The sequence below is a fragment of the Lissotriton helveticus genome, chromosome 1_2, assembly GCF_964261635.1.
Source record: "Lissotriton helveticus chromosome 1_2, aLisHel1.1, whole genome shotgun sequence".
In the NCBI taxonomy this organism is placed as follows: domain Eukaryota; kingdom Metazoa; phylum Chordata; class Amphibia; order Caudata; family Salamandridae; genus Lissotriton; species Lissotriton helveticus.
Window position 1 is genome coordinate 173,125,043 of NC_136058.1, and position 24,375 is coordinate 173,149,417.

The 24,375-nt window shown below is 45.0% G+C and overlaps 1 protein-coding gene across 2 annotated transcripts in view; it reads left to right on the forward strand.

Moving 5' to 3' along the window:
* The window catches only part of TUT4 (terminal uridylyl transferase 4), a 1,200,849-nt gene that overhangs the window by 184,223 nt on the left and 992,251 nt on the right, over window positions 1-24,375 (forward strand). For both annotated transcript variants that reach the window (XM_078670586.1, XM_078670594.1), the window contains exon 7: window positions 2,700-2,877. In XM_078670586.1, coding sequence (XP_078526712.1) covers window positions 2,700-2,877 — 178 coding nt within the window. The remainder of the gene's footprint in view (window positions 1-2,699; window positions 2,878-24,375) is intronic.

Below are 24,375 nucleotides of genomic sequence, written 5' to 3' on the forward strand. Positions count from 1 at the left end.
GCCCAAATCAGCAGAACACAAGGTGTGAGTCTTTGAGGCTCACTGCTAAGTATTGCTGTTCCTGGGCAGCCTTTGTTTCTGACCTCAGAGAGCTGAAAGGAAGTAGGTCGTTTGTTAGGGACATCTCTAAGATGCCCTCAGAATACATTTTATAATAAATCAATCTCTGGCATTCCTGTAGGTTTATTAGGCTGAGATCTTTAATACCAAATTTCTCAGTCTTCAGTAAAGCCATCATGGATCTGTGGGGTTAGTGTTGACAAACTACCAGCCCATGTGCTCAAAATGGCTTAACTGCACTTAGAGTATCCCTGAATGGGCTCAGACACTGTAGGGGCATATTGCTCATGCAGCTATGCCCTCACCTGTGGTATAGTGCATCCTGCCTTGGGGCTGTAAGACCTGCCAGAGGGTTGATTTATCTATGCAACAGGCAGTGGTGTGTAGGTAGGCATGGCACCCAGGAAGGTGTGCCATGTCGACTCTTTTAGTTGAGCCACACCACAACACAAAGCCTGCAATGGCAGTGTGTATGTGTTAGGTGTGGTGTCCTTTAGGGTGTCACAAGACATGCTGCAGCCCTAAGGGAGCCTCTCTGGTCACAAGGCCTTTGGCGCCGCTGGTACCTATTACAAGGGACATATGATTGGGTCAGAGGAATGCCAATTGTGGGAGCAATGGTACAGTTTTGGAATATGCCATTTATCTCTAAGCTTTTTCATAAACCCTTTTATCCTTTACCTGTTAAGAATTTATAGCCAACTGCTTATTGATCTGAATCTAAATGCTTCTAAGAGGGCCTCACTTGGTTCTGCCTTTGCGCAGAGTATAATCGGATCTATTTTTTAAAGTTTGATTTGAAAGGAAGACCGTTTAAGTGTATCTTAGGCCACATTCGATTTCTGTCCATTTATGTATCAGTATCCCAGAGTATCTGCCAGAGTAGGACACAGAATGCTACAGACCCTGCTATTATTGTCCATTGTGGCAAGCATAGTTTGTCAAAGTTGTTGGAGACCCTGAAAGATCATGTTCATAATATAAGACAAGAAGCTTGTTGATGTTGAGGACCTAACAGGCTAACACCCCTTCACCCTTCTGACTACTCCAGTTGTCCTGAGCTGTCTATTCCTAATGAAGGGAAAGTGCAAGGGACCATCGGTCATGTTGGAGAAAGTTTCACCAGAGCTCTAAGAAGATCAAACGATTGAAGTTTTGAGATGTGAGGAGACATATTTATGTAAGTTTGTACCTAAATCAACTCAATCGCAAACATTGCCCTCTGCAGCTGTGTTATGGAATTGCCTTAGAAACCTTTGTGAAACTGTTTACAAATTATCAATCTGACACACTTTTATTAGGCCTTTATTTCAGTTCAAGCCTTCACTCAATCATTTTTCTCTTTTCGTTATGGCTGGAAATGTCCATCAAGACTGTGGATGCATATGGAAGTTATTCTTGCAGCATGCACATGTTGCATCTATATTTGGCCCTTGCTGAATGTATTGGTCCTTTATTACCTTGTCCAGGTTTCTGCACCTAAGCCATAAAATGCACTTAATAGACACAATACCAATGTCTGAAAGTACTTATTTTCATTTTAATATCTTTCCCTTCCTTAATAAAATGTGAAACTTCTTTTAGCATGCACTGAAAGCACAGCCTTGCTGGAATTTCAACAGACATGAATTTTAAAATCTGTCATGAGATGGACTGTGGAATAAGCCCAACCAGAGAGAGGATGTGGCCTAACGGGCTGGGCAGTTGATCTCAAATCTGGGGCACCGGGTTAGAGTCTCCGCAATGACTCTCAATATCCTGTGATTATGGTCAAATCACTTAATCTCCTCATGCCTAACAAAAAATGAATGTGACCTTGTGTAATGTAACTGGTGCCCATGTAAAGTGCTCTGATATCTTTGGGTCAAGGTTGCGCTGTATAAAACTCAGAAGAAAAAAAACCCTGCAGAACCAAATAGATTATAGTCCCCTGAACATTTTTATTATATTACATTGTTCTGTTTGTTTTCCTCTACTTTTTCCATTTTTGGTTTGTATATGTTCTAAGAGCATAATGGCAAATTCAAATAAAAATTGAAAAATTAAATTTAGTGTTATTCAGAATGTGCACTGTCCTGTCCCTTGAAAGAAGTAGGAATATGGTCATGATGTACTGTCCAGGTTGAGATCAAGTTAATTTAGATTGTGAGGATGCGTTCCACTCTGTTTAACTTAGGCGAGTCTATAATGTTCGCTATTTGAATACTTATGCTGAATTTCAGATATGTCATTCCATTTGAAGTATTTGACATTTCCCGTAATTTATTCTGGGCAATTAAGAAATAAAATTTAAATGTGATCCAAGGGATAGGGTTTGATTAGGGATAACTCGGGATTGAAAACGTTTGACTCGAAGAGGCAGTTGACGTGGGTTGTGGAATTGAGGTGTACTTTTGAATAATATTCAATGGAGAGTAGTCCACATGTTTGAGGGCTACTTTTACTCTTAATGTTTCTTATGGTCCCAAATAGTCCAGTTGACTCGGTGTACGTCTAAAAATGTGAGTACCTGCAAGTTAGGTCTTTCCCACACAGCTTATTCAGCTTCTGTTGGTTAAGCAAATACCAAGCTTGAAAAAATATATAAACATTAGTTTTGTAGATACGCCTTCTGACTTTCTAATGCAAATGTTTTGTAGGAAAAGCAGGAAGAAAATGAACTACGAAGCCTGCCGCCCCCTTCTCCTGCCCAAGTGGCAGCACTCCGCACTGCTCTCTTGCAAGCAGCCAAAGAGCATGGCATATCTGATGAGGACTTCACAATCCGTCAAGAAATAGTCAGTGAGATGGAAAAGATTATTCGCTTGCACTTACCAGGTATATTATTTATTGTTTAGTTTCACTAATGTATGTTTTTTCACTGAGGTAGTTTAGGTTGTGTTCCTCTATTATTCTACGGATATTCTGTTCAAGTACCCAAGTACCTTTTTAAAACTGTCATTGTGGTTCTTCTTAGACTTGGGCATAGCTGTGTATAGTAAAAACCAGACCTATCTGTTGATGGAAAATTGCCCCATGTTTCTCAGTTCACAAATAGCCAAAGTACTCTACAGTCTTCAGACTCTTTGTTAAACTGTATTAACCCTGTAGTAATCCAAGAAAAATGATATAGTCTTGTTTGGTAACATGCAGCAGCTAAGTGGTTATGTGGGTCATCATGTAAAGCATTACATACGTTTAATGATTGTTATCATTTGATCATTACTACATACGTTTAAGATTGTAGTCATTTGATCATTACTGCATATGTTTAAGGAAGCTTGCTACAGGCGTGAGAGTCGAGCTGTGGAAAGAGCTGTCTGTCTGAAGTGGCTCTCTTGAAACAATATATGGTAAATAATATTTGGGAAAATGGGGGAGACACAGAAGTGCAGGTAAAGAGTGGCCTTTTCTTTAGCTTCATTGGGTGATTGTCTCAAATCTTTTTCTGGCACACGGTTATAGATGTTTCTGCTGTCTTAAAGGGCACTAATGGAATCCTCTGAGAAATGTTTTGAAAATAATCTACAGACTTCAGTTATTGCTCCAGGTACATCACTTCTCATCTTTTCTGTACTTTACCATTTATAAGTGGCATGTTCAAACCTTTGCAGTAGTTCATTTTTACAACATTGAGGAGGTTCCTGTGAGATCAAGGTGGTGTTCATAAAAAATATGTTATATAAATTTGTCTTTTGTTCAAGGTCCCTGAACTTATGCAGGATTGGAGGACCAAATTATGCGAATGGGTTGACTAAATTATGCGGCATGAAAAGGCAAATTATGGTGCATCGTATTCTGTGGCAGTATTATTTCTAATTTTTGTCATTTTAACATAATAATATTATTTTCTGGGGAAACGCTTCACCTTATTAGTGCCAGTGTAACATCTGAATACAGCAATCCACAACTAAAAAGTGACCAGTTAAACTTTGAATGTGGTCTGCCACACATATAATGGCCTTTTTTTAAGAAACGTTTTATTCTTTTGAGCTAAAAGCGAAATTATTTTTGTTTAAATCTGGAAGTGATGGTGGAGACGTTGGATTATGTGGCAAGTATGGTGCATTCACATTAGGCAGAATATGCTGAAACACATTATTCCAATGGCCCTAAGTATGTGGAAGTGAATAGTATAGTCATCCTCAATTCTTTAGGGCTATGTGGTGTACAACATATGGGTACAAAGATCTGCAAGTCTTGGTGAAGCTGTGCCGCCCTCCCCCCAAGTATTTTTCTAGCCTTCCCTATGTTTTTCCTCCAGAGAACTTCACAATGTTGTGGGAGTTCAGATGATCCACAGTATGGTCCATCAAAAGAACTTAACTCTACTGATAGTGGGTCTCACCCAAAGTGAGCGACAATTTCAGATACTAGTTCAGTCCTGTGACTTGACTGATGGTGGTAGAAGAATGATTCTAGCCCACAGGCATTTGCCCCTTACGTACATTTCCTTGGGCACAGTGCCTGCCACCTCCCCTTGTTAATGACTGTTGAGCCTCCTTAGCCATCCTCCTATATGAGATAAGATTGTATGTGTTTAAGCTTAATAGTAACATAAGTGAATGGTATGTCCACGTTAAACAAGTTGTTGGCTCCCCTGCAAAGCTCCTTTGCTAAAGATGTATATGCCTGTGTGCACTTCATTGCTGTTCCGGACCCCGTTCCCTTTAAACTAGTTCTGCCTGCTGGATGTGGGGTGAATCTTAGGCAGCCATTTTAATCACAATCTCGTGCATTTGGCACCGAAAAAACTGAACAGTGAGCCTTATGACTGAGGGGTGCCATAGAGAAGTCCTTTGTGCCTTGCACACATCGGGCTGATGAATGGAGCACAGTGCTCTCTGTGAGCACCACTACTTCTGCTTGGCAACATTAGTAGTCCGTGTTCCAGACAAGAACATATATCAGTGCGGTGATCCTCTGTAGTTCTGTGAGCCTTGTGGCCCAGGTGCCCCCCACACAAAGCTAGAAGCAAAAAAAAGGGTACTGTCAAGTGGATAAAGGGCTAGACTCAGTACTCAAATCGTATTTCAGTGAGAAAGCGTCGCGCTCTTCAGGGGAATGTAGGGTGTTTCTCTCCGAAAGGAAATTTGGGGTAATTGGTGTGACATTTCTAGTATTATTTCCCAAATATATTGAAAATAATCAGTTGGTTTCAGGGCGTGTTTCAAGCAGAGCTATCTCATATTTGTTCTGTTCCAGTTAGTGGGCCTTCAAAGGAATCAAAATAAAAGACTGGTAATTGATTATCATTAATGCTAAAACAGATGAGGCCTTTTAGTTGGGCATCGGGTAATTCCATGTGCTGGGGCTGCTTCTGCTGGACATTTAAACCAGTTCTTGTACTCCAATAAGATATTATGCAGACACGGACCTGTGCAGTAGATTTATTGATTAGATTACATATTGTGCCTAGATGTCACTTAACTAGGAACAATATATTCCCTTTGGAATAAAAGCGGTATGTTTTAACAAGTTATTTTGCACTTGCTCTGCTGTTTGTAGTATAAGCAAATAGTACAAAACTACACAGCTGCAAGTTTCTAGGCCTACTACCGTAAACTTTTGTGCATTCTTGAAATGGATACATCTCTATCAATGCAAGGTTTAATGCAAGTCACATACCTGAGTGGGCACTTTTGGGACTCATGTTAAGAATGCAACCCTGCGTTTACATTTTTTTTAATTTAATAATGTTTTAAAGAAATGGTATTTAAACTTACCTTTAAAAATTGCATGATAATTTAGAAAAATTGTGTAAGCATCCCTTTTTTTCAGGATACACAAATATTATGAAAGGAATCAAATTGCACGATCTTTCGGCAAAACTGCCTGCTGCCTTTGCCTGTGTTTTTTCAAGTTGCAATTTTTTTGATACAAATCACACATTTTCCAATGTTTTGCATTTATTTGCTTATAATCAAGGACCATTTTGGGATCATTAGTGCCACAAATTATTACATTTTACAAACACGCCCATATTTGTATATTGAAACCACTGTCAGCAATGCAAGCTGAGCTTACAGTTCATCGTATTGCTTTAGAGAACTCTGCTTTAGAATAAAAACATAATTTGAACCCACTTGTATGATTTTGAACATTATAAATATGTTCATGTGTATCATGCTATAGCTGCAGACAATCTTTTCCCACAACCATTCTGTAGCACTCTAAACTGGTAGCTAAAGCATTTGTGCGTTAAGGGATTGAAGCTACTTGTCAAGTGGATAAAGTAAACAAAAACTTGCTGTCCTCAGTAACGGGCTAGAGGAATTGGCCACCAGTGCGTGACACTCCTTCACCGTGAACAAAACGCACATCAAGCATGCAGGTATTTGCAAAAGACACATGGAATTGGATTCAAGAAATAATAATAATACAAATTACTTTTATTTTTGCATTTTGTACTGTTCAACGCAGAATAAAGTGCACAGTCATAGGTGCCAGTATACTAATAAGAAAATACAGGTATACAATTATCCCTCCAGCAGGTTGGAGCAAGTCCTCCAACTCAAAATACATACTGCACTGTTTAGCGTAATGAGTCACAACCCAGGTTCACTATAGCTTTCGGTCATGCACTTACAATAAGTGTCAATATTCCATTCAGTTCTGGTCTCTCTGATCTAAAGCCCTGCCAGCCATAACCTATTCATTAAAGGCGGTCAACATTGCACCCTAAGCCTCAAAATCTTCGGCCACTTTCTCATCTATGCACAAGAGTTTCATATGCTGTTCCTCCACAATTCCCCATTCCAACCCATCTTTTATCCACAAACCCTCACTTGGGAATCTTTGACCCATCCAGCCTATTGCAATCCTCTGCTTTGCAAGGGGCAATTCCAATTGGAGCAGCTTGTATGATGTTGTACGCCCATTTTTTCTTTTTTTTTATTTTTTTCTTACACCCCACAACTATAACGAGCACTGGGGGTCAAGGGGACAACAACGCCCACTGCAGCTAGGACACTGGGCACTACTAGTTACCAGAAATTATAGACCGCTACACAGTGGGAGGCAAGTGTAAGAATGTGGCCCCATCTTACCCACAATGAGGACAACCTGACCCCCTGTTTGGGTCGATGCTACGGTATAAATAATTAAAATGAATCAATTTAAATCTATTATTAGAGTACACCTTCTTCACTAAGGCACATGCATGCTTCTGGTCTGCATCCTCCAACAAATCTCATTACTGCATCTCCCAATGCAGCCCTCGCCTTATGGTCTCTTAGTTTGCCATGCAGGCCTTGCCTTATGGTCTCTTAGTTTGGTCCTTGCAGAGTGCCCCATAGAAAATGGCAATTAGATGTCTACCGTCTCCCCGTCAGCGCAATCCTCTGAGCCATTGTGAAGGGTACAGGTTCCAGAGTCCCTCAGTGTGTTGTCTATTTTGGCATATTGTACGAATTGCCACTGTCCCACCTCGAATAGGTCCTGACCTTCCTGGAATGAAAGAAAGATTGTCCTCATGTAAAAACGTAACTTGTGCTATGTAAAGCGCTCTGATACCTGATTCGGTTCGGGTCTAGTTCGCGCGATATAAAACTCTACAAAAAAATAAAAAAAAAGGTTTTCCTTGAGTACAGGTGCCCCTCACCTTCATATCCACCCTCCCTCCATCTGTCCATGGAAATATCCCGAGCAATGGATTAGAAAGGCTTTAAGTCCAAATGGGTAGTTCAAAGTGGGCTCTACACAGTATCCCTTTCGCTGCTGTTTTTCCACAGGCCTGCCGTATGGCGAATTATGTAGGTAGAGGTCCATCGGCTCAGTCCCCGTCATCTGAAGACGCAGCAGTCGTCCCCTCCACGCCACCCTGGAGGAAGTGCTTCTCCCAATTGTCTCCATCTGTGAGCCAGCAAGCTGCATGTTGGAGATGCACAGCATAATAATATAGGCAGATGTCAGCGATAACTAAACCGCCCTCCTCCATATCCCTTTTCAAAGTCAATTGCGACACCCTGCTACGTTTCCCTGCCCATATCAATGAGATAAGGAGACTATCCAGAGTCTGAAAGAAGGACTCTTGTAAAGGAAAACTCCCATTTTGTATTAAACACAAACACCGTGGAAGGAAGACCATCTGTGCCACTAGTGCCCTTCCCATAACTGACAGGGGGAGCGTATTCCAGAACTCTTTAGAGTTAGTGAGCCCCCTCATCACGCGATGCACATTAAAGCGCCGTTGTTCAAGTTCCATCCTATTAACTATGACGCCCAGGTATCGAAATACATTGGTTTCCCACTAAATGCCCAAATCAGGCAATTGGTCCTGTATCAATATTGTCATTTTGCCCAAGGGAAATAGCAATGGTTTATTAGCGTGCCAGCAAGTTAGAAATATCTTTATTTCGCAAACACAATGATGGCATAAAAAGTATTCCACAAAGAGATCAATTTCCATTGTTATTGCAAATTAAAATGACATGCATTACATGTATTACAGCAAAATTTCTAAAAAAATAAGATCAAGTTAAAACATTATTCATATTATACAGATGATGATAATTCATGAATATACACACAGGTCAATAGCTTAATTTACAAGTTGAATGTCAGATTGGCAATGTAATCTTCTTTTCAGGGCAGATGAGAGGAATGATCCCAAAGAAAAACATGTAAAGGGAGCAGACCATGACTGTAGGTAATATAAACACTGTTTAAAATTCATTTTACGGATAAGGGGAACAGTAAATATTTTCCTTTCTTCACCATAGAATTTGCAAAAAAACAAAAAATGTAGATCATTTTGAGTGGATCGATTGTCACAAGTGCAAGGTGACAGTTCGGTGATCACATAAGTTTAAAAAGGAAGACCTAACATCAAGGGGATATAATTTAGGCAAAATCTCACTAAAATATATCTATGTTGTAGATTTGTAACAAACAATAGATAAGTTAAATTTGTGTCAATCGACATTATACTTGGGACAGCGTAATATACTCTGTCGACAGCTTAAGGTTAGAACCCTGCCTCCTTGCCTGTAATGGGTCAGTAAGTGGAATTTCAGCTCTTTCTTATAGATAGACCGACACGTCATTGGATCTACAAAAAGATGGTGTAACCCAACTGTCTTGAGGGTGGATTAAACGTATTTTAGCCAGCTGATATTATTGACACCATCTAAATTCAAAACGTTATTTATGATATCCCTGGTGTGGAGTGCCACATCAGAATGGGAGCCGTACACATTTTACCACTAATATAAGGTGCTCTCAGCGCCGTGTGGCAGTTAAAATTAGAACATGACTGAGGCAGGGAGACCAGGTTTTTCAAAAAAGCATCTTCTATACTTTGCAATTTGGAAGAATTTGAGATGCCCCAGGCAGCTGCCCCATAAGTGGCGAAACAAAAGGGGATGATGGACGGACCGTTTGAGCAAATCAAACACTCACCCCCAGTCAACTGATCTGGGTTTAATCCATCACCATTCTTTAGCCCACTCAGCCACCCCAGTTCAGACATGGCCATATGCAAATCAGTCTGACCCTGTGCCTCATGGGAACAGTCCAGCCCGAACTGCCAAGCCATGTCTTCCCTGGACCGGAAACAAGCATCCTGGGACCGGTTTCGGATTCATAATCCTCATCAGCCAGGCTATCTTGAATCCAGTGGCCAAGTGAGCAAGGGACTCACGTCTGAGCATACCCTGCCACACTTAGGGCGAACAAAGCGAAACAAAAGGGGATGATGGATGGAGCGTTTGAGCAAATCAAACACTCGCCCCCAGTCAACTGATCTGTGTTTAATCCATCACCATTCTTTAGCCCACTCAGCCACCCCAGTTCAGACATGGCCATATGCAAATCAGTCTGATCCTGTGCCTAATGGGAACAGTCCAGCCCGAACTGCCAAGCCATGTCTTCCCTGGACCGGAAACAAGCATCCTGGGACCGGTTTCGGATTCATAATCCTCATCAGCCAGCCTTGCTCACTTTGCCACTGGATTCAAGCAAGCCGGGCTGAAGACGGCTGGAATGCCAGAAACCGGTCCTTGGGTGAGATGTGAGCTGTGGGATAGTAGGGGGCGGATTCTTTTAAAATGAATGAAACCAATTACAGTGCTTTGGACTAATAACTAATAACTGGCCTCTTATGTTTCTTGAAATGCTTCATTTTCCAAATTCTGCAAGCTTCAAACAAATGCCCCTCCTTCCTCGCTTAGTTTGACGCCAGTTTAAAAAAGCTACAATGGTTGATGATGGTGAATAATAATTAACAATCAATCACCATTTACTGCAGGGCCCGTTTGTTGGCAGTTTGTGTCTCAGATACGCAGGGAGGAAAAGGCGCGTGGTCCCTCCCAAGGTGTAATTCAATAACAACTGACCATCAATTAATGCGGGAGTTAAATGAGTCTTGCGTTGGGTAAAGTGATGAACCTACATAAGTAAACTCCCTTCGTACCTGCAGGAATATAAACACTTGACAGGCTGCATAATGAACTCAGTGGATAGAAAAGCAAGCAAATAGATTGTAAGAGATGCCTGGACAGCGTTATAGCTATAGCAGCATATATGTAGGTAGCACATATCTGTTTAACATATATCTTTCTATTCATAGGTATTTTACATTGATGGAAACAGTAAACCGCTGTTGCCTAACATAGCACTAGAAAAATCAGGGAACACTGAGTTAGACGGCTACACAATCGCAACACTATTCTTTGCCCATGCATTGCTCATTCCATCACAGTGAGTAAGCAATACACGGGTAAAAGATAGTGTTGTATTTTAATATGTAAGGAACGTTTTACGTAAATGCAATTTTTACCGACCCTTGGTTTCTGGAGTTTGCTGCTTTTCCTCTTCAAACTGGCAATACATCTCTGCCAGTGGTAGTTGGCACTTGGAATGGATGTGCAGTTTTATTGGGAGTTAACTCTAAGCCGAATTTTGTCGTACCTCCGAAATTGGATGGATGTAGGTGATTTTTTTATTCCTCAGAACAGCGTAGTAGGGGTTCGGTGTCCGAATTTTAGCATTAAACCCCACCTGCAGAAAACTTTGTAAACTACGGGTTGCAATCTTAGATTTGGCGAGATTTACTAGAAGCTAATAAGAGTTTTTTTATATTGCTGCTAATTCTAGTAAACCTCTGTACTCATCACACAATATTTCACCTGCAGAACTCGAGATGGATTTAATTGTTGACGTTTTTAGGGTATTTTACCATTTCTTATTATATCTAAAACAAAATCCAAGCAGAGTTCTCCTTTGTCTAACCTTTATTCGCCTCTAATCTAAATTACAGACTTTATTTCTACTGGTATCTCCTAGTTTATAACCTATCCTCTAGCTAGGCCATTCACCAATGTTTTTAATTTCGATGTACACTTTGATTTAGAGGTAGAAGGCTGGCTGAGTATGGAAATGGAAATCTTTTTCAACTGCTTATTATTATCACTGAGAATGAACTCTTCTCTCTTTTCTGACATGTGTATCTTGTATTCATCTCTGCTCTGCTTGGTCTTGCCCTGCTATTCTTCTACTCCTTTATAAATCTTCTACGTGGGAACTCTCTTCTATAAAATATTGGGTCGGCTCTCTTTGTAGTTACCACAGGTTACCTAGATACAAAGGTATAGACTGATATATTCTCGTATGCTCCCCACCCCCTTTGTGCATGAGTCAACAGGTCGAACAAGTGAGGGCATAAGAGGATTCATTTCTTTTAGTTCGGAGGTTATTACATTCAGATGACCTTAGTGACATTTTAGTGCCAATATCTCTGGCTAAACACTAATAAGGTCCCAAAGGCGAGACCTATAGGCAATGCCAATGCTTGTTATAAATAGGCACAATTACAGTCATCTTCCATGAAGGAGGAGCACCTATTTGAGCAATCCTATTAAAAACATTTGTTAAAAGTGGGGCCCAGAGATCTTGGCTCTCTAGAATAAGAACAATTGGGACACCGTTGGGTCCAGAGGCCTTCGCTCTTTTACACTGGTTAAGAGCGTATTTTGTTTCTTCCAGCGAAATAAAGACATTGCCTCCTCTGCTCATTAGACTTGAAGGGGGAGTTGTGTGGTTACCTCCACTGTATTTCCAAATAGACCTTCAAAGTGTGTAATCCATGCCTCCTGTTCTACATGTGTATCTGTTGTCATCCTCTGCTTGTCTCTTACAAAAGGTGCATTGATCAATGACCAAAATGCATGCGGGCTGTTTAATAAAGCAGCCCTTTGCAGGCTTTCCCACCACTCTTCTTTTAAGGTATTTAGCCTTGATAACCTTGCGTTCGAGGCATATGGGCTGCAGATGGTACATTTATGAATAGATCGCCATCTGGTGTTGGGCTCGGATGATTGCACTTTGTTTTTCTCTTGGAGAAGTCTTTGTCGTCATAGATGACTCCTCCTCTTGGTGTTAGTGCGCATGGGCATCGGCTCCATCCTTAGATTGTTTTTTTCCGCCATCGGGTTCGGATGAGGATTGAAGCGCTCCGGACCGACTTCAACAAAGAAGGTTATAACCGGCGTGTACTCCTTTCCAAATCGACGGTATCGTTATCGAACGCGACTTTACTCCATACCGACGCGGTTCGAAGGACGACGACTACGAGAAACTCGACGTAGTCCAGCCCGGAGTCCATGGAAAGGACTCCATTCAAAAAATGTCCAACGTGTGGTGCTAAGTTCCCACACAAGGACCTACACGAGGTGTGCAACCTCTGCTTGTCCCCTGAACACGAATCCAGGGACTGTGAGGCCTGTGCAGCGTTCTCTTCAAAGTCGACGATTAGAAACCGTCGAGCCCGAAGACACGAGGTATCGAGAATGCAGTCACAAGCAATCCCGGAGCTGTTCGAGGACCAGCACCCAGAAGAGGAGGAAGAAGAGGCCGACGAGGCGGGGTCAGAAGCGAACGAGTCTGACGTCGAGGAAATCGACGTCCAACAAACCGTGAGTGACGACGTCCCTTTACCAAAGAACAGACCCCGCACGGTGTCGACCCCGCCCTCGAGCCCGGTCAGACAACCGAAAAAAGTTTCCAACGCCCCGCCTTCGAGCCCGGCAACGAAACAGAAACCGAAACACTCGGTCTCCCATCATAGTGGTTCCGGTTCCGATAAACGGACCACATCGACACCGAAGCACCAAGTCAAGGAAAGCTCGAAGTCGAAGCAGTCCATGTCGACACCGAAGCACGCTTCGGCGTCGAAAACACCCTCGACACCGGGGACATCTTCGATACCGAAGAAATCGGATCCGAAAAAAAAAAAATCTCGGCACCGAAAATACAAATGGACATTCAAAAGAAAAAACACCTTTCGGAACCGAAAACTGCGGTACCGACACAGGAACACGGGACTGATCCTAAACAAAAGACTTTGTTTATTGACCCAAAGACTGGCAAGGTAGTCACAGAACTACCTAAAAAGAGGAAGAATGAACATTCGGACGACAAGACTCATCCGAAGAAGAGAACAATGGGGACGAATACAACTCCTCCCTCTTCTCCCAAACCTCACACACCATCTTCTCCTCTTCCTCACAATAGGCCAAATATTCCTCCCATACGACCATCTACACCTACAACAGATGTAGAGAGTGACACAGGGGAGGGGGAACATCCTGGGGATGATGAGGACACAATCCCAGAGGAGGCAGACCCATGGGAAGAGTATAATGTAGGGTCAGATAATGATACCGACCCTGAATCGTATCCCTCAAAACCTTCACCTCCTGATGACAATACTGGGCTTGCACAACTCATTACTAGAGCAGCAACATATCATAAGGTAGACCTACATACAGAACCTCAAATACAGGACTTCTTATTAGAAACACTACCTACTGCACAAAGAACATCAGGAACACTACCAATGCTTAAGGGCCTTCTCAGTCATACATCAGAGATATTCAAGGACCCAGTGAGGGCTAGGGTATTGAACCCAAGAATCGATAAAAAATATAGGGCAGCTCCAAAAGACCCAATATACATTAAAGGGCAAATTCCTCTAGACGCTCGCAAGAGAGCAAACTCTTTATCTACAGGAGAAGCTCCACCTCCTGACAAAGAGTCTAAACTAATAGATGCCTCTGGCAAGAGAGTAGCATCTCAAGCGGCAAACAGTTGGCGCATAGCTAATACGCAAGCACTACTTGCAAGGTATGACAGAGCGCATTATGATGAGTTAGAAAAACTCATCACACATCTCCCTAAAGAACATCAAAAGAGGGCAGATCAACTCATACAAGAAGGGAAGTTAATTACTAACACTTCAATAAAGTGCGCCCTAGACGCGGCAGAAACTGCGGCAAGGTCTACAAACACAAGCATCATGTTAAGGAGACATGCATGGCTCAGAGTATCAGGGTTCAAACAAGAGGTACAAACATCGTTACTGAACCAACCTTTTGATGGGAAAACACTTTTCGGCACAGGGACAGATGAGGCCCTAGAAAAGATGAAGAAGGATACCGAAACGGCTAAATCAATGGGAGCATTGCAACAGCCGACACAGAGGTTCCTTTCGTAGATCCACCTATAGAGGAGGATCCAAAAATACAGGTACAAACCAGCAACAAACCTCTTTTACACCTACATCACCCAGAGGTAATTCTAGAGGTGGCTACAGGGGTAACAACAACAAGGGTAGAGGTCGCGGAAACAACAACAACCGCAACTCTCCAACCCCAAAACAGTAACTTCATAGAGCTTCCCCCAGACCATATAACACCGGTCGGGGGACGCCTATCACAGTTCCTACCTGTCTGGGAAAACATCACATCAGACAGGTGGGTAAGACAAATTATCCAACATGGTTATTGCCTAGAACTCACAGCTACCCCACCAAACATCCCCCCCAAACAGCGTCCAATGAAACAAGATCACCTGACACTGTTAAAACAAGAAGTACTATCACTGCTAGAAAAGCATGCCATAGAGAAGGTTCCACAGCACCAACAAGGAACAGGAGTATACTCCCTATACTTCCTAATTCCCAAAAAGGACGGGTCTCTAAGGCCAATACTGGACCTAAGACCTCTCAACGCATACATAAATTCGGAACATTTCCACATGGTCACGCTCCAACAAGTACTTCCTTTACTGAAGAAAGGGGACTTTCTTTCTACACTGGATCTAAAAGACGCTTACTTTCATATCCCTATTCACAAAGCCCACAGGAAATACCTCAGGTTTGTGGTAGAAGGACAACATTATCAGTTCAAGGTCCTTCCGTTTGGTGTCACAACGGCACCAAGGGTGTTCACAAAATGCCTGGCAGTGGTAGCAGCTCACCTAAGAAGACAACAAATTCATGTCTTCCCATACTTGGACGACTGGCTAATAAAGGCCAGGTCACAAGAGGAATGTCTTCAAAACACACAAAAGACAATTCAGCTACTACACCAGCTAGGGTTCACGGTGAACTACACAAAGTCACACCTACAACCAAACAAGGTTCAACAATATCTGGGGGCTACTATAGACACAGAAAAAGCCAAAGTGTACCCCAACCCAGTCAGGATCCAAACAATGCTTACAATCATTCAAAGATTTCAGCCACAACACTCACTAACAGCAAGAGTGTTCATGCAGCTATTAGGCATGATGTCATCCTGCATACTGCTAATACCATATGCCAAACTACAAATGCGTCCGCTACAAGAATGCTTAGCGACACAGTGGAATCAGGCTCAAGGGCAGATTACAGATCTGGTGTTGGTAGACGACCGCACACACCGCTCTCTGAAGTGGTGGAACATAACAAACATTACAAGGGGCGGTCGTTCCTAGAACCAATTCCACAGGTGACAATAACAGCAGACGCATCGCTCACCGGATGGGGAGCACATATGGACAAATACACAGTACAAGGAAGGTGGAGTGTGCAGGAAAGAACACTGCACATCAACCATCTACAACTACTAGCAGTGTTTCTAGCATTGAAAGCCTTCCAGATACAGGTTACCAACAAAGCAGTCCTGATCAGAACAGACAACATGACAGCAATGTATTATATTCAAAAACAGGGGGGGACGCACTCTCTCCAACTATCCAGACTAGCACAGGAAATTTGGAGATGGGCCATTCCTCAAAACATCTATCTGTTAGCCGAACACCTACCAGGAGTCCAAAACCAGATAGCAGACATCTTAAGCAGACAGTCGGAACAAATACACGAATGGGAACTGCACCAACAAATACTGCAGCCATTCTTCCAAAGATGGGGACAACCAGAGATAGACCTCTTTGCCACTCATCAGAACGCAAAATGCCAAAGCTTCGCGTCCAGGTATCCACATCACCTGTCGCAGGGCAATGCGTTATGGATAAATTGGTCCAACAAATTTGCATACGCTTTTCCCCCTCTCCCACTAATTCCATTAGTGGTCAGGAAGCTGCAACAACATTCAATGACCATGATACTAGTGGCACCCACGTGGGCAAGACAGCCGTGGTACACCACGCTACTGCAACTCTCACAAGTGCCACACCAAAAATTACGAATTCTACCCATGCACCTTACACAGAACCAGGGAGAAATAATGCACCCAGATCCAACTCAATTGAACTTAGCGATCTGGCTCCTGAAATCCTAGAATTTGGGTACTTAGATCTACCTCCAAATTGCATGGAAATAATTAAACAAGCGAGACGTCCAACCACCAGAGCATGTTATGCAGCTAAGTGGAAGAGGTTTGCTATACACTGTACTAATAACAATATCAACCCTCTGGACGTATCAACAAAGGAGATTATTTGATACTTATTACACTTACAGCAATGTAATCTAGCATACACATCTATCAGAGTACATCTAGCAGCTATAGCAGCGTACCTACAAAACAGGCAACACATATCACTGTTCAGAGTACCAGCTATAAAGGCATTCATGGAAGGCCTTAAAAGAGTAATTCCACCAAGATTACCACCTTCCCCAGTCTGGAACCTCAACGTAGTACTCACCAAACTAATGGGGCCACCCTTTGAACCTATGCATAGGTGCGAAATACAATTCCTTACATGGAAGGTGGCTTTCCTTATAGCCATTACCTCACTCAGGAGAGTAAGTGAATTACAGGCATTGACAATACAAGAACCATTCCTACAGTTACACCAGAATAAAGTGGTTCTTAGAACAAACCCAAAGTTCTTGCCTAAGGTAATTTCAGCATTCCACATCAATCAGCCAGTGGAATTACCAGTCTTCTTTCCAAAGCCACAGACGGTGGCAGAAAGGGCTCTACATACACTAGATGTCAAAAGAGCCATTTTGTACTACATAGAAAGAACACAAAACTTCAGGAAAACTAAACAACTATTTGTAGCATTTTCCCCAACACATAAGGGCAATCCTATCTCTAAAGCAGGCATCGCTAGATGGATTGTAAGATGTATACAAATATGTTACATCAAAGCAAAGAGAACATTAATTGTTCCTCCTAGAGCTCATTCTACACGAAAACTAGGAGCATCTATGGCATTCTTAGGGAACATTCCCCTAGATGACATATGTAGAGCAGCAACTTGGTCTACACCACATACATTCACAAAACACTACTGTGTTGATGTACAGGCTGCACAACAAGCCAGAGTGGGCCAAGCTGTATTAAAGACTTTATTTCAAACAGTTGCGACAGACACTGGTGACCACCGCTAGGGAGGTAACTGCTTTACAATCTATTCATAAATGTACCATCTGCAGCCCATATGCCTCGAACGGAATATGCTACTTACCAGTATGCATCTGTTCTTGGCATAGAGGGCTGCAGAGTGGTACATGCCCTCCCAGCCTCCCCGGAAACCTGTGTCTGTCCCAACATTATCTTATTTAGATACACTAACATGGGCATATCTTTATGTACTATACTACACTACTCCATCTAACCCTACTATGGCAAAACAATCTAAGGATGGAGCCGATGCCCATGCGCACTAACACCAAGAGGAGGAGTCATCTATGACGACAAAGACTTCTCCAAGAGAAAAACAAAGTGCAATCATCCGAGCCCAACACCAGATGGCGATCTATTCATAAATGTACCACTCTGCAGCCCTCTATGCCAAGAACAGATGCATACTGGTAAGTAGCATATTCCTTTCTTGTAAAGCTGTCGTAAGGATTTGACCAAAAATTGGCCTCGAGGTTTGGACTTGAAGGCCGTATGAAGATTCCGGAGTGATTTTACACATTCATCGTCAAACCAGTTAGGCTTCCTAGAGTGCCCATTACATATACAGCGTATTACATTGTTTTTAATTTCCAGTAAGATTTGCTCAAATGCTGTAATTATGCCATCATCAGATATTGGGTTTAGACATATCATTATCTCTAATGTTTGTTTGCAGACTGTTCCGCAGAAACTTCACAGCATCAACTCTCTCCCACTTCAAGACAATCCCATTTTCCCTTGCAATCACTGGTTTATTATGAAGTTTAACAGGATATTCCCTTTTTGATAAAGATGGGATAAGAAACGTGATTGCAGCATGGTCACTGAAGTTTGTTCTTGTATTGGGTAAAAAGCTTCCTTATAGGATCAGAGACCAGGACATAATCCAGCGTCGAGGTGGGAGCGACTAGAAAAAGTGAAGTTTAACTGGCCAGTTAACATTTCAGAAGTGTTTAAAAATACGAAATTATTTATAATTAATAGCCTATTTAAGTCATTACCATAATCGTTATGGCTAAAATGGAGAACAAAATCCCCATCTTCATCTACTAGCCCACACACTGGTGTATTAACCTTGTTACAAGGATGAGTGTTGAAGTCCTCTAGACAATTTATATCGCAGGGTTTGTTACATACTTTCTCCAAATTAACAATATTTTTTCCCAAAGGGTCTAAAATTGCTCCATGATTACTTCCAAAGTTATTATAAAAATGTATAAGTAACCAATATTTGTCTCTATAAAACTCTAAAAGGATAATATGATAGTATGGAGATGTGTTTAGAAAGCTTTTCACCTTTAAGGGAAAAGTGTTTGAAAGTAATGTCATTAGACCACCTTTTGCACGACCAGCTGATAAAGGTATTGCAGACGTGTGAGAAAGTGCCATCTTTCTTGCACTGGTATGGACCCACTTTTTTTCTGAACTGCTGATGTGCTTTGACTGAGTGTGCCCTGGGCTCCTGCCAACCAGGTGCCCAGGGCCTGTGTTCCTTCCCTAAAACTGTGTTGAAACTAAACCCCAATTGGCGTCTCTGGCCACCTATCAGCCCCTAGTAAATGGTACCCTAGGTACCCAGGGAATGCTGACCAGAGAAGACCCCTAAGGGCTGCAGCACTTATTGTGCCACCCTTAGGGGCCCTGTTCCCTGACACCCACACACTGCTTTTACAGGCTGTGTCTAGGTACAGAAGTAAACAAAGAGTCGACATGGCACACATCCTTGTGTGCCATGCCCACCAGACCCACTTCCCTGGCATACCTCAGTCACCCCTCTAGCTGGGTGCCCTATGCCAGTGGTGTGGGCACAGGTGCATGAGCCCTGTGCCCCTACAGTACCCAGGGCCATTCCTGGGCACCTTAAGTGCAGTGATGCCATTAAGATTATATGGTGCTGGGAGGTTGTCATTACGAACTCAGCAGCACCATAATGGCGCCACTGACAAGTTTGATCTCAAACTTCTCAGCACATTAAACCCACACTGATGCCAGTGTGGGATTTAATGTAAAATGAACCAAAGGGAATCTTAGAGATGCCCCCTGAAATCCTAACCTACAATCCACGTCTGGTCTGAGAGGCTAGCTAGGCTGACTCACAGCAGACATGTTGTTGGACCCCTGGGTGGAGAGCCCCCCACTCTCCCGGGCCTGCAACAATGCACATCCTGGGCGAGGTGCTAGGTCTCCTCCCCCAGGATGGGCAGGGGGAAGCTTCAAAGGCCTGCCACCCTTGTGAGCTTCTCCAGACCACTTGCTGTGCTCAGCAACTGGCCCCCACCAGTTCTGACCCTCACTTTGGTGGGAAGACTGGCGGGAAACCCTACGTCAGGGGGGGCGCTAGGTGGCGCCGGACCAAGATGGCCGCGCTGTTGTGAGGCTCTCGCCCTGCTGAGCCTAATCGCCATCCTTTATGCCATCCTGACCATTCTCTTTGCCTTCTGAGCGGCGGCATCCTGACCGCCTTAGCGCTGTGACCTCTCCGGTGCCTGCTGCTACCGCATTGCTCAACCGGAGCCGGCGGAATTTGACCCGGACCTCGCGGCCGGCGCCTGGCGCTCTGCCGCCCCATCATCCCCCCTGGTCACCCAGTCTGGGAGAGCCCGGGGCTTCGGGGCCCTGTGCGGAGGAGTCCCGGCCCTGCATCGCGTGAGGCCTGAATTGCTGCCCCGATACCTGCTGAGGAGTCCCGCCTCGTGAGTGCCTGCTTCCCCGCCTACTCCGCACTGCCGGCGCTGCTGATCTCCGCTCTGCCCCCGGACTCTCCTGCGTGCTGGGGGCGGCCGCGCGCCTGGACTGCTGCGGGTCGCGCTGCGGGCCCTGTCACACCCGCGCACCTGTGGAGCTGCTGGTCTCGGCCGCTGCGGACCCCAGGCACAGACTCTGACGCTGCGGGGGGCGCTCTCGGGCTGGATGCTTCCTGATGCACCCGGGTTGGTATGGCTGTCCCCCAAGTTGAAGGCGACAAACTCCTCTCTGGCTTGAGCAGATCCTCCCCGCCATCACCTCTGCTGACAGTGCCTGGTTGGCGGCCATTTTGTGCGAGCTCACCCCGCTGCTGTATTTTCGCCCCCTGGTGTTGCTGGTCACTTTTGCCTTCCTGTTGCTTCTGTGAATCTCGGAGCGCTGCTCCATTACAGACCTTGGCTGAATTATCCTTCCTTCGTGTGAGCCCTGGGAGGACTCGATAGCACCACCTGTGCTGTTGCTGATTGGCCCTGGTACACTGCCTCCCCAGCGATACTGCCTCTAGCTCCTTGGGAAGGGTCTTCACCCTCTACACTCCTCCCCCCCGAGCTGTCGTCGACACCCTGAGGGCGATCGCCCACAACTTACTGGCTACGACTCCTGGCTCCGTCCTTCTTCCCGACCTGCTCCCTCTCGAGGCCTGGCGCCCATATCCTCTGCAGTGAACCAGACGCAGCTGCGCATCATGGGACGCACTGATGCACGACAATCGAAAATCCCATTCGAATCGAAGAGGACCTCCAAGACGACACCAGATGGCGGTGGAAGTCCCTCGACCTCGCCCCCCCCGGAGGAGGACTGGAAAACGCTCTTACTAGGCATGAAGCAAAGCCTATCGACGATTGACTCAAAAATTGACACTATTAATGCGCGTATGGACAGCGTGGTGGCGAAACTCGAACATCACGACACTCGCATAAAGGAGGCTGAGGAGAGAATCTCGGGGCTGGAGGACAACGCTACATCTTCGCAACGCCACATTACCCAAATGGACAGACTGCTCAAAATCATCGCGGACAAGAACGAAGATTTAGAAGCGAGATCGCGACGGAATAATGTTCGCATTTTGGGCCTTGCGGAGACTACCAACACGGGGAAGATGGAACTTTTCGTTGAAAATCTCGTTACAGACCTGTTTGGTAAGGACTCCTTCTCCACACTCCTTATTGTTGAGAGGACCCATCGCTCCCTGGCTGCCCCACCTCCCCCCGGTCTCCCGCCTAGGCCCATCATAGCGCGCTTTCTGAACTACAGAGACCGGGATGCTGTGTTGCGCCGCGCACGGGAACTGAAGACAGTGCGCTATGAAAGCACGACGCTTTCTTTTTTCCCTGACTTCACCCCTGCTGTCCAGGAAGCCAGACGCAAATTTACAGAAGTGAAGAAAAAATTGCAAACCCTGGAGATTCCCTATGCCATGTTGTACCCGGCCAAGCTAAAACTCTCTCACCAAGGCAAACACCGCTTCTTTCAGAATCCGCAGCAGGTGGAAGACTACCTTAAACAATGCAAAAAGGACCAGCTCAGAGAGGAGTCCACCCGCCGCCGCTCCAGATCGCACTCTCCACTATCCCAACAAGACTGACACGTGACATTGCTCGTTGGCCCCTTTGAACTTCTTATTCCCTGTGCAACGGCCCTGAGCGCATTGACTCCTCTATATCCCGGTGAGGTCTTTGATTTATTACACATGTAACTGGTCTAAATGTATACTGTGTGCTCACTAGACCACCTCCGTCCCGTGGTTTCGACCGGGCCGACCTGGTTGTAAGCGGGTGTGAGTAGGGAGGTGGTTGGCAGGTTCTGGTGCCCCTAGTTTCAGACCCCCAATGGGTATCCCCCAGATTCCCTCTCCCCTACTGCGGGTTGAGGCTTACAATGCCATATTCTTGGCTTTTGTTCTAGTTGTGTTTGGGTTAATGGAGGGGGGGTGGGGAATTACTACACGGCGAGTTGGGATAGCCGTTGTGGGTGGGTTGATGCTCCAGTTTTACAAAGCCATAGATGTCGGGGGGGGGGTTGTGGGGTGGGATGGACCGGACTGCGGGGTGGGCGATGGGGGGGAAATGTTGTTTTCATGCACCTAATAATGAAGTGAACCGATTTGAGTCATTACTACGCTACACGCGCTTACACTCTGACACATGGGTGACGTAATGCCGCCTCACCCGACACAGCAGTTCCGCCTAGCGACTTGGAATGTTCGGGGGCTGAATGACCCTCGAAAGAAGAGACAAATCTTAAGTTACCTGGACAGACAGGGGGTCTCTATCGCCATGCTTCAGGAAACTCACTTGCGGCCGGACAGCTCCCCTATGTTTGCCTCTAGATGGGCTTCTTGTAAAGTTTTCTCCTCTTACTCTAATTATGCCAGAGGGGTTACGATATTAGTTAGGCGAGGGTTGCGCTTCTTACCTGCTGGCACTGAGGCAGACTCGGGCGGGAGATACTGCTTGCTGTGGGGGACACTACACTCGCACACGATCCTCCTAGCTTGTTATTATCGCCCTAACACGGATGACACTTCTGCACTCCTTACGATGTGGGGTAAGATTCAAACGCTAGGTATCAGCCACGTCATACTCGGGGGAGACTTCAACACGGCATTGACACCGAACTGTGACAGATCCCACCCCCAGACACTCCATTACACGCATACCCAACGCGCGTTAACTGACCTGGTCAGGGACCACCACTACATTGATGCATGGCGGCACCTACACCCCACTCTGAATCAAGGTACTCATCACTCAGCGGTACACTCTACCTGGGCACGGCTTGATTATGTGTTCCTTTCGGCTGTCCTCCTCCCTTGGCTGGCTGGTGCTCTCCACCTCGCTAGAACTTTCTCCAACCACTCACCAGTCCTCCTTACTATGAGCATACCCATTGATACCTCCCCGTACTTGAGCTGGCGCCTCAACCCCGCGCACCTCACTGACTCAGCGTTCAGGGGGGAACTTGAACATGACATTCAGGATTTTTTTGACCGAAACACTGGCTCCGTCACTTCTTTCACTACGGTGTGGGAGGCCTTTAAGGTTACTGTCAGAGGCTGGTGTATGGCGAAAGGTGGTGGTGTCCTTAAATCGCTACGTGGGCTACTACACAAATTAGAGGCTGAACTCAGGATACTCGAGCGCGACGTGACCCGTGACCCACAAAGTCCTACTCCTAAGGCCCTCCTAAGGGACAAGCTCAATGAATACGCTGAGACAGCCGAACAGGAATGCAAATTCCTTGGGAAGCCGTACACGGCCCGTTTATACGGCGAGGGCGACAGGCCCGGCAGGGCCCTCGCCTTTGCGGTTAAGCCTGCGAAATATCACAATTATATCTCGACCCTAATGGACGAACATCAGGCCCCACAGAGAGACCTTAAGGAACAAATGCGAATCCTGACTCACCATTACTCTACCCTCTACACTTCACACCGTCAGACGTCCGTCGACTTGCAATCCTATCTAGAGGACACTGCGGTCGCGTGGCTCGGCCCCTCCCAACAGAAATTTCTACACCACGAACTTGAACTTGACGAAATTAAGGACGCCATCATGTCTATGAAATCCGGCAAAGCGCCTGGGTCGGACGGGCTTCCAATAGACTTTTACAAGGCCTATATACACTTGCTTGCTCCCCTGCTGAAACGGGTTTACTACTCTGCACTGGAGGAAGGTACGCTGCCGTCCACCATGCGGGAAGCCCTTATTGCTTCCTTGCTGAAACCTGGTAAGCCTCCGGAATTCTGTGATTCTTACAGACCCCTGTCGCTGCTTAATACAGACGTGAAAATTCTGGCAAAAGTGCTCGCGACACGCCTGAACTTACTGATGGAACGTCTGGTCTTACCGGACCAAGCTGGGTTCGTCCCCAACCGTGCGACGTCTCATAACTTGCGCACCCTACAAGCTGTCCTACAGGACATCAACCCACGCTGCGAGGCGGCGGCCGTCTT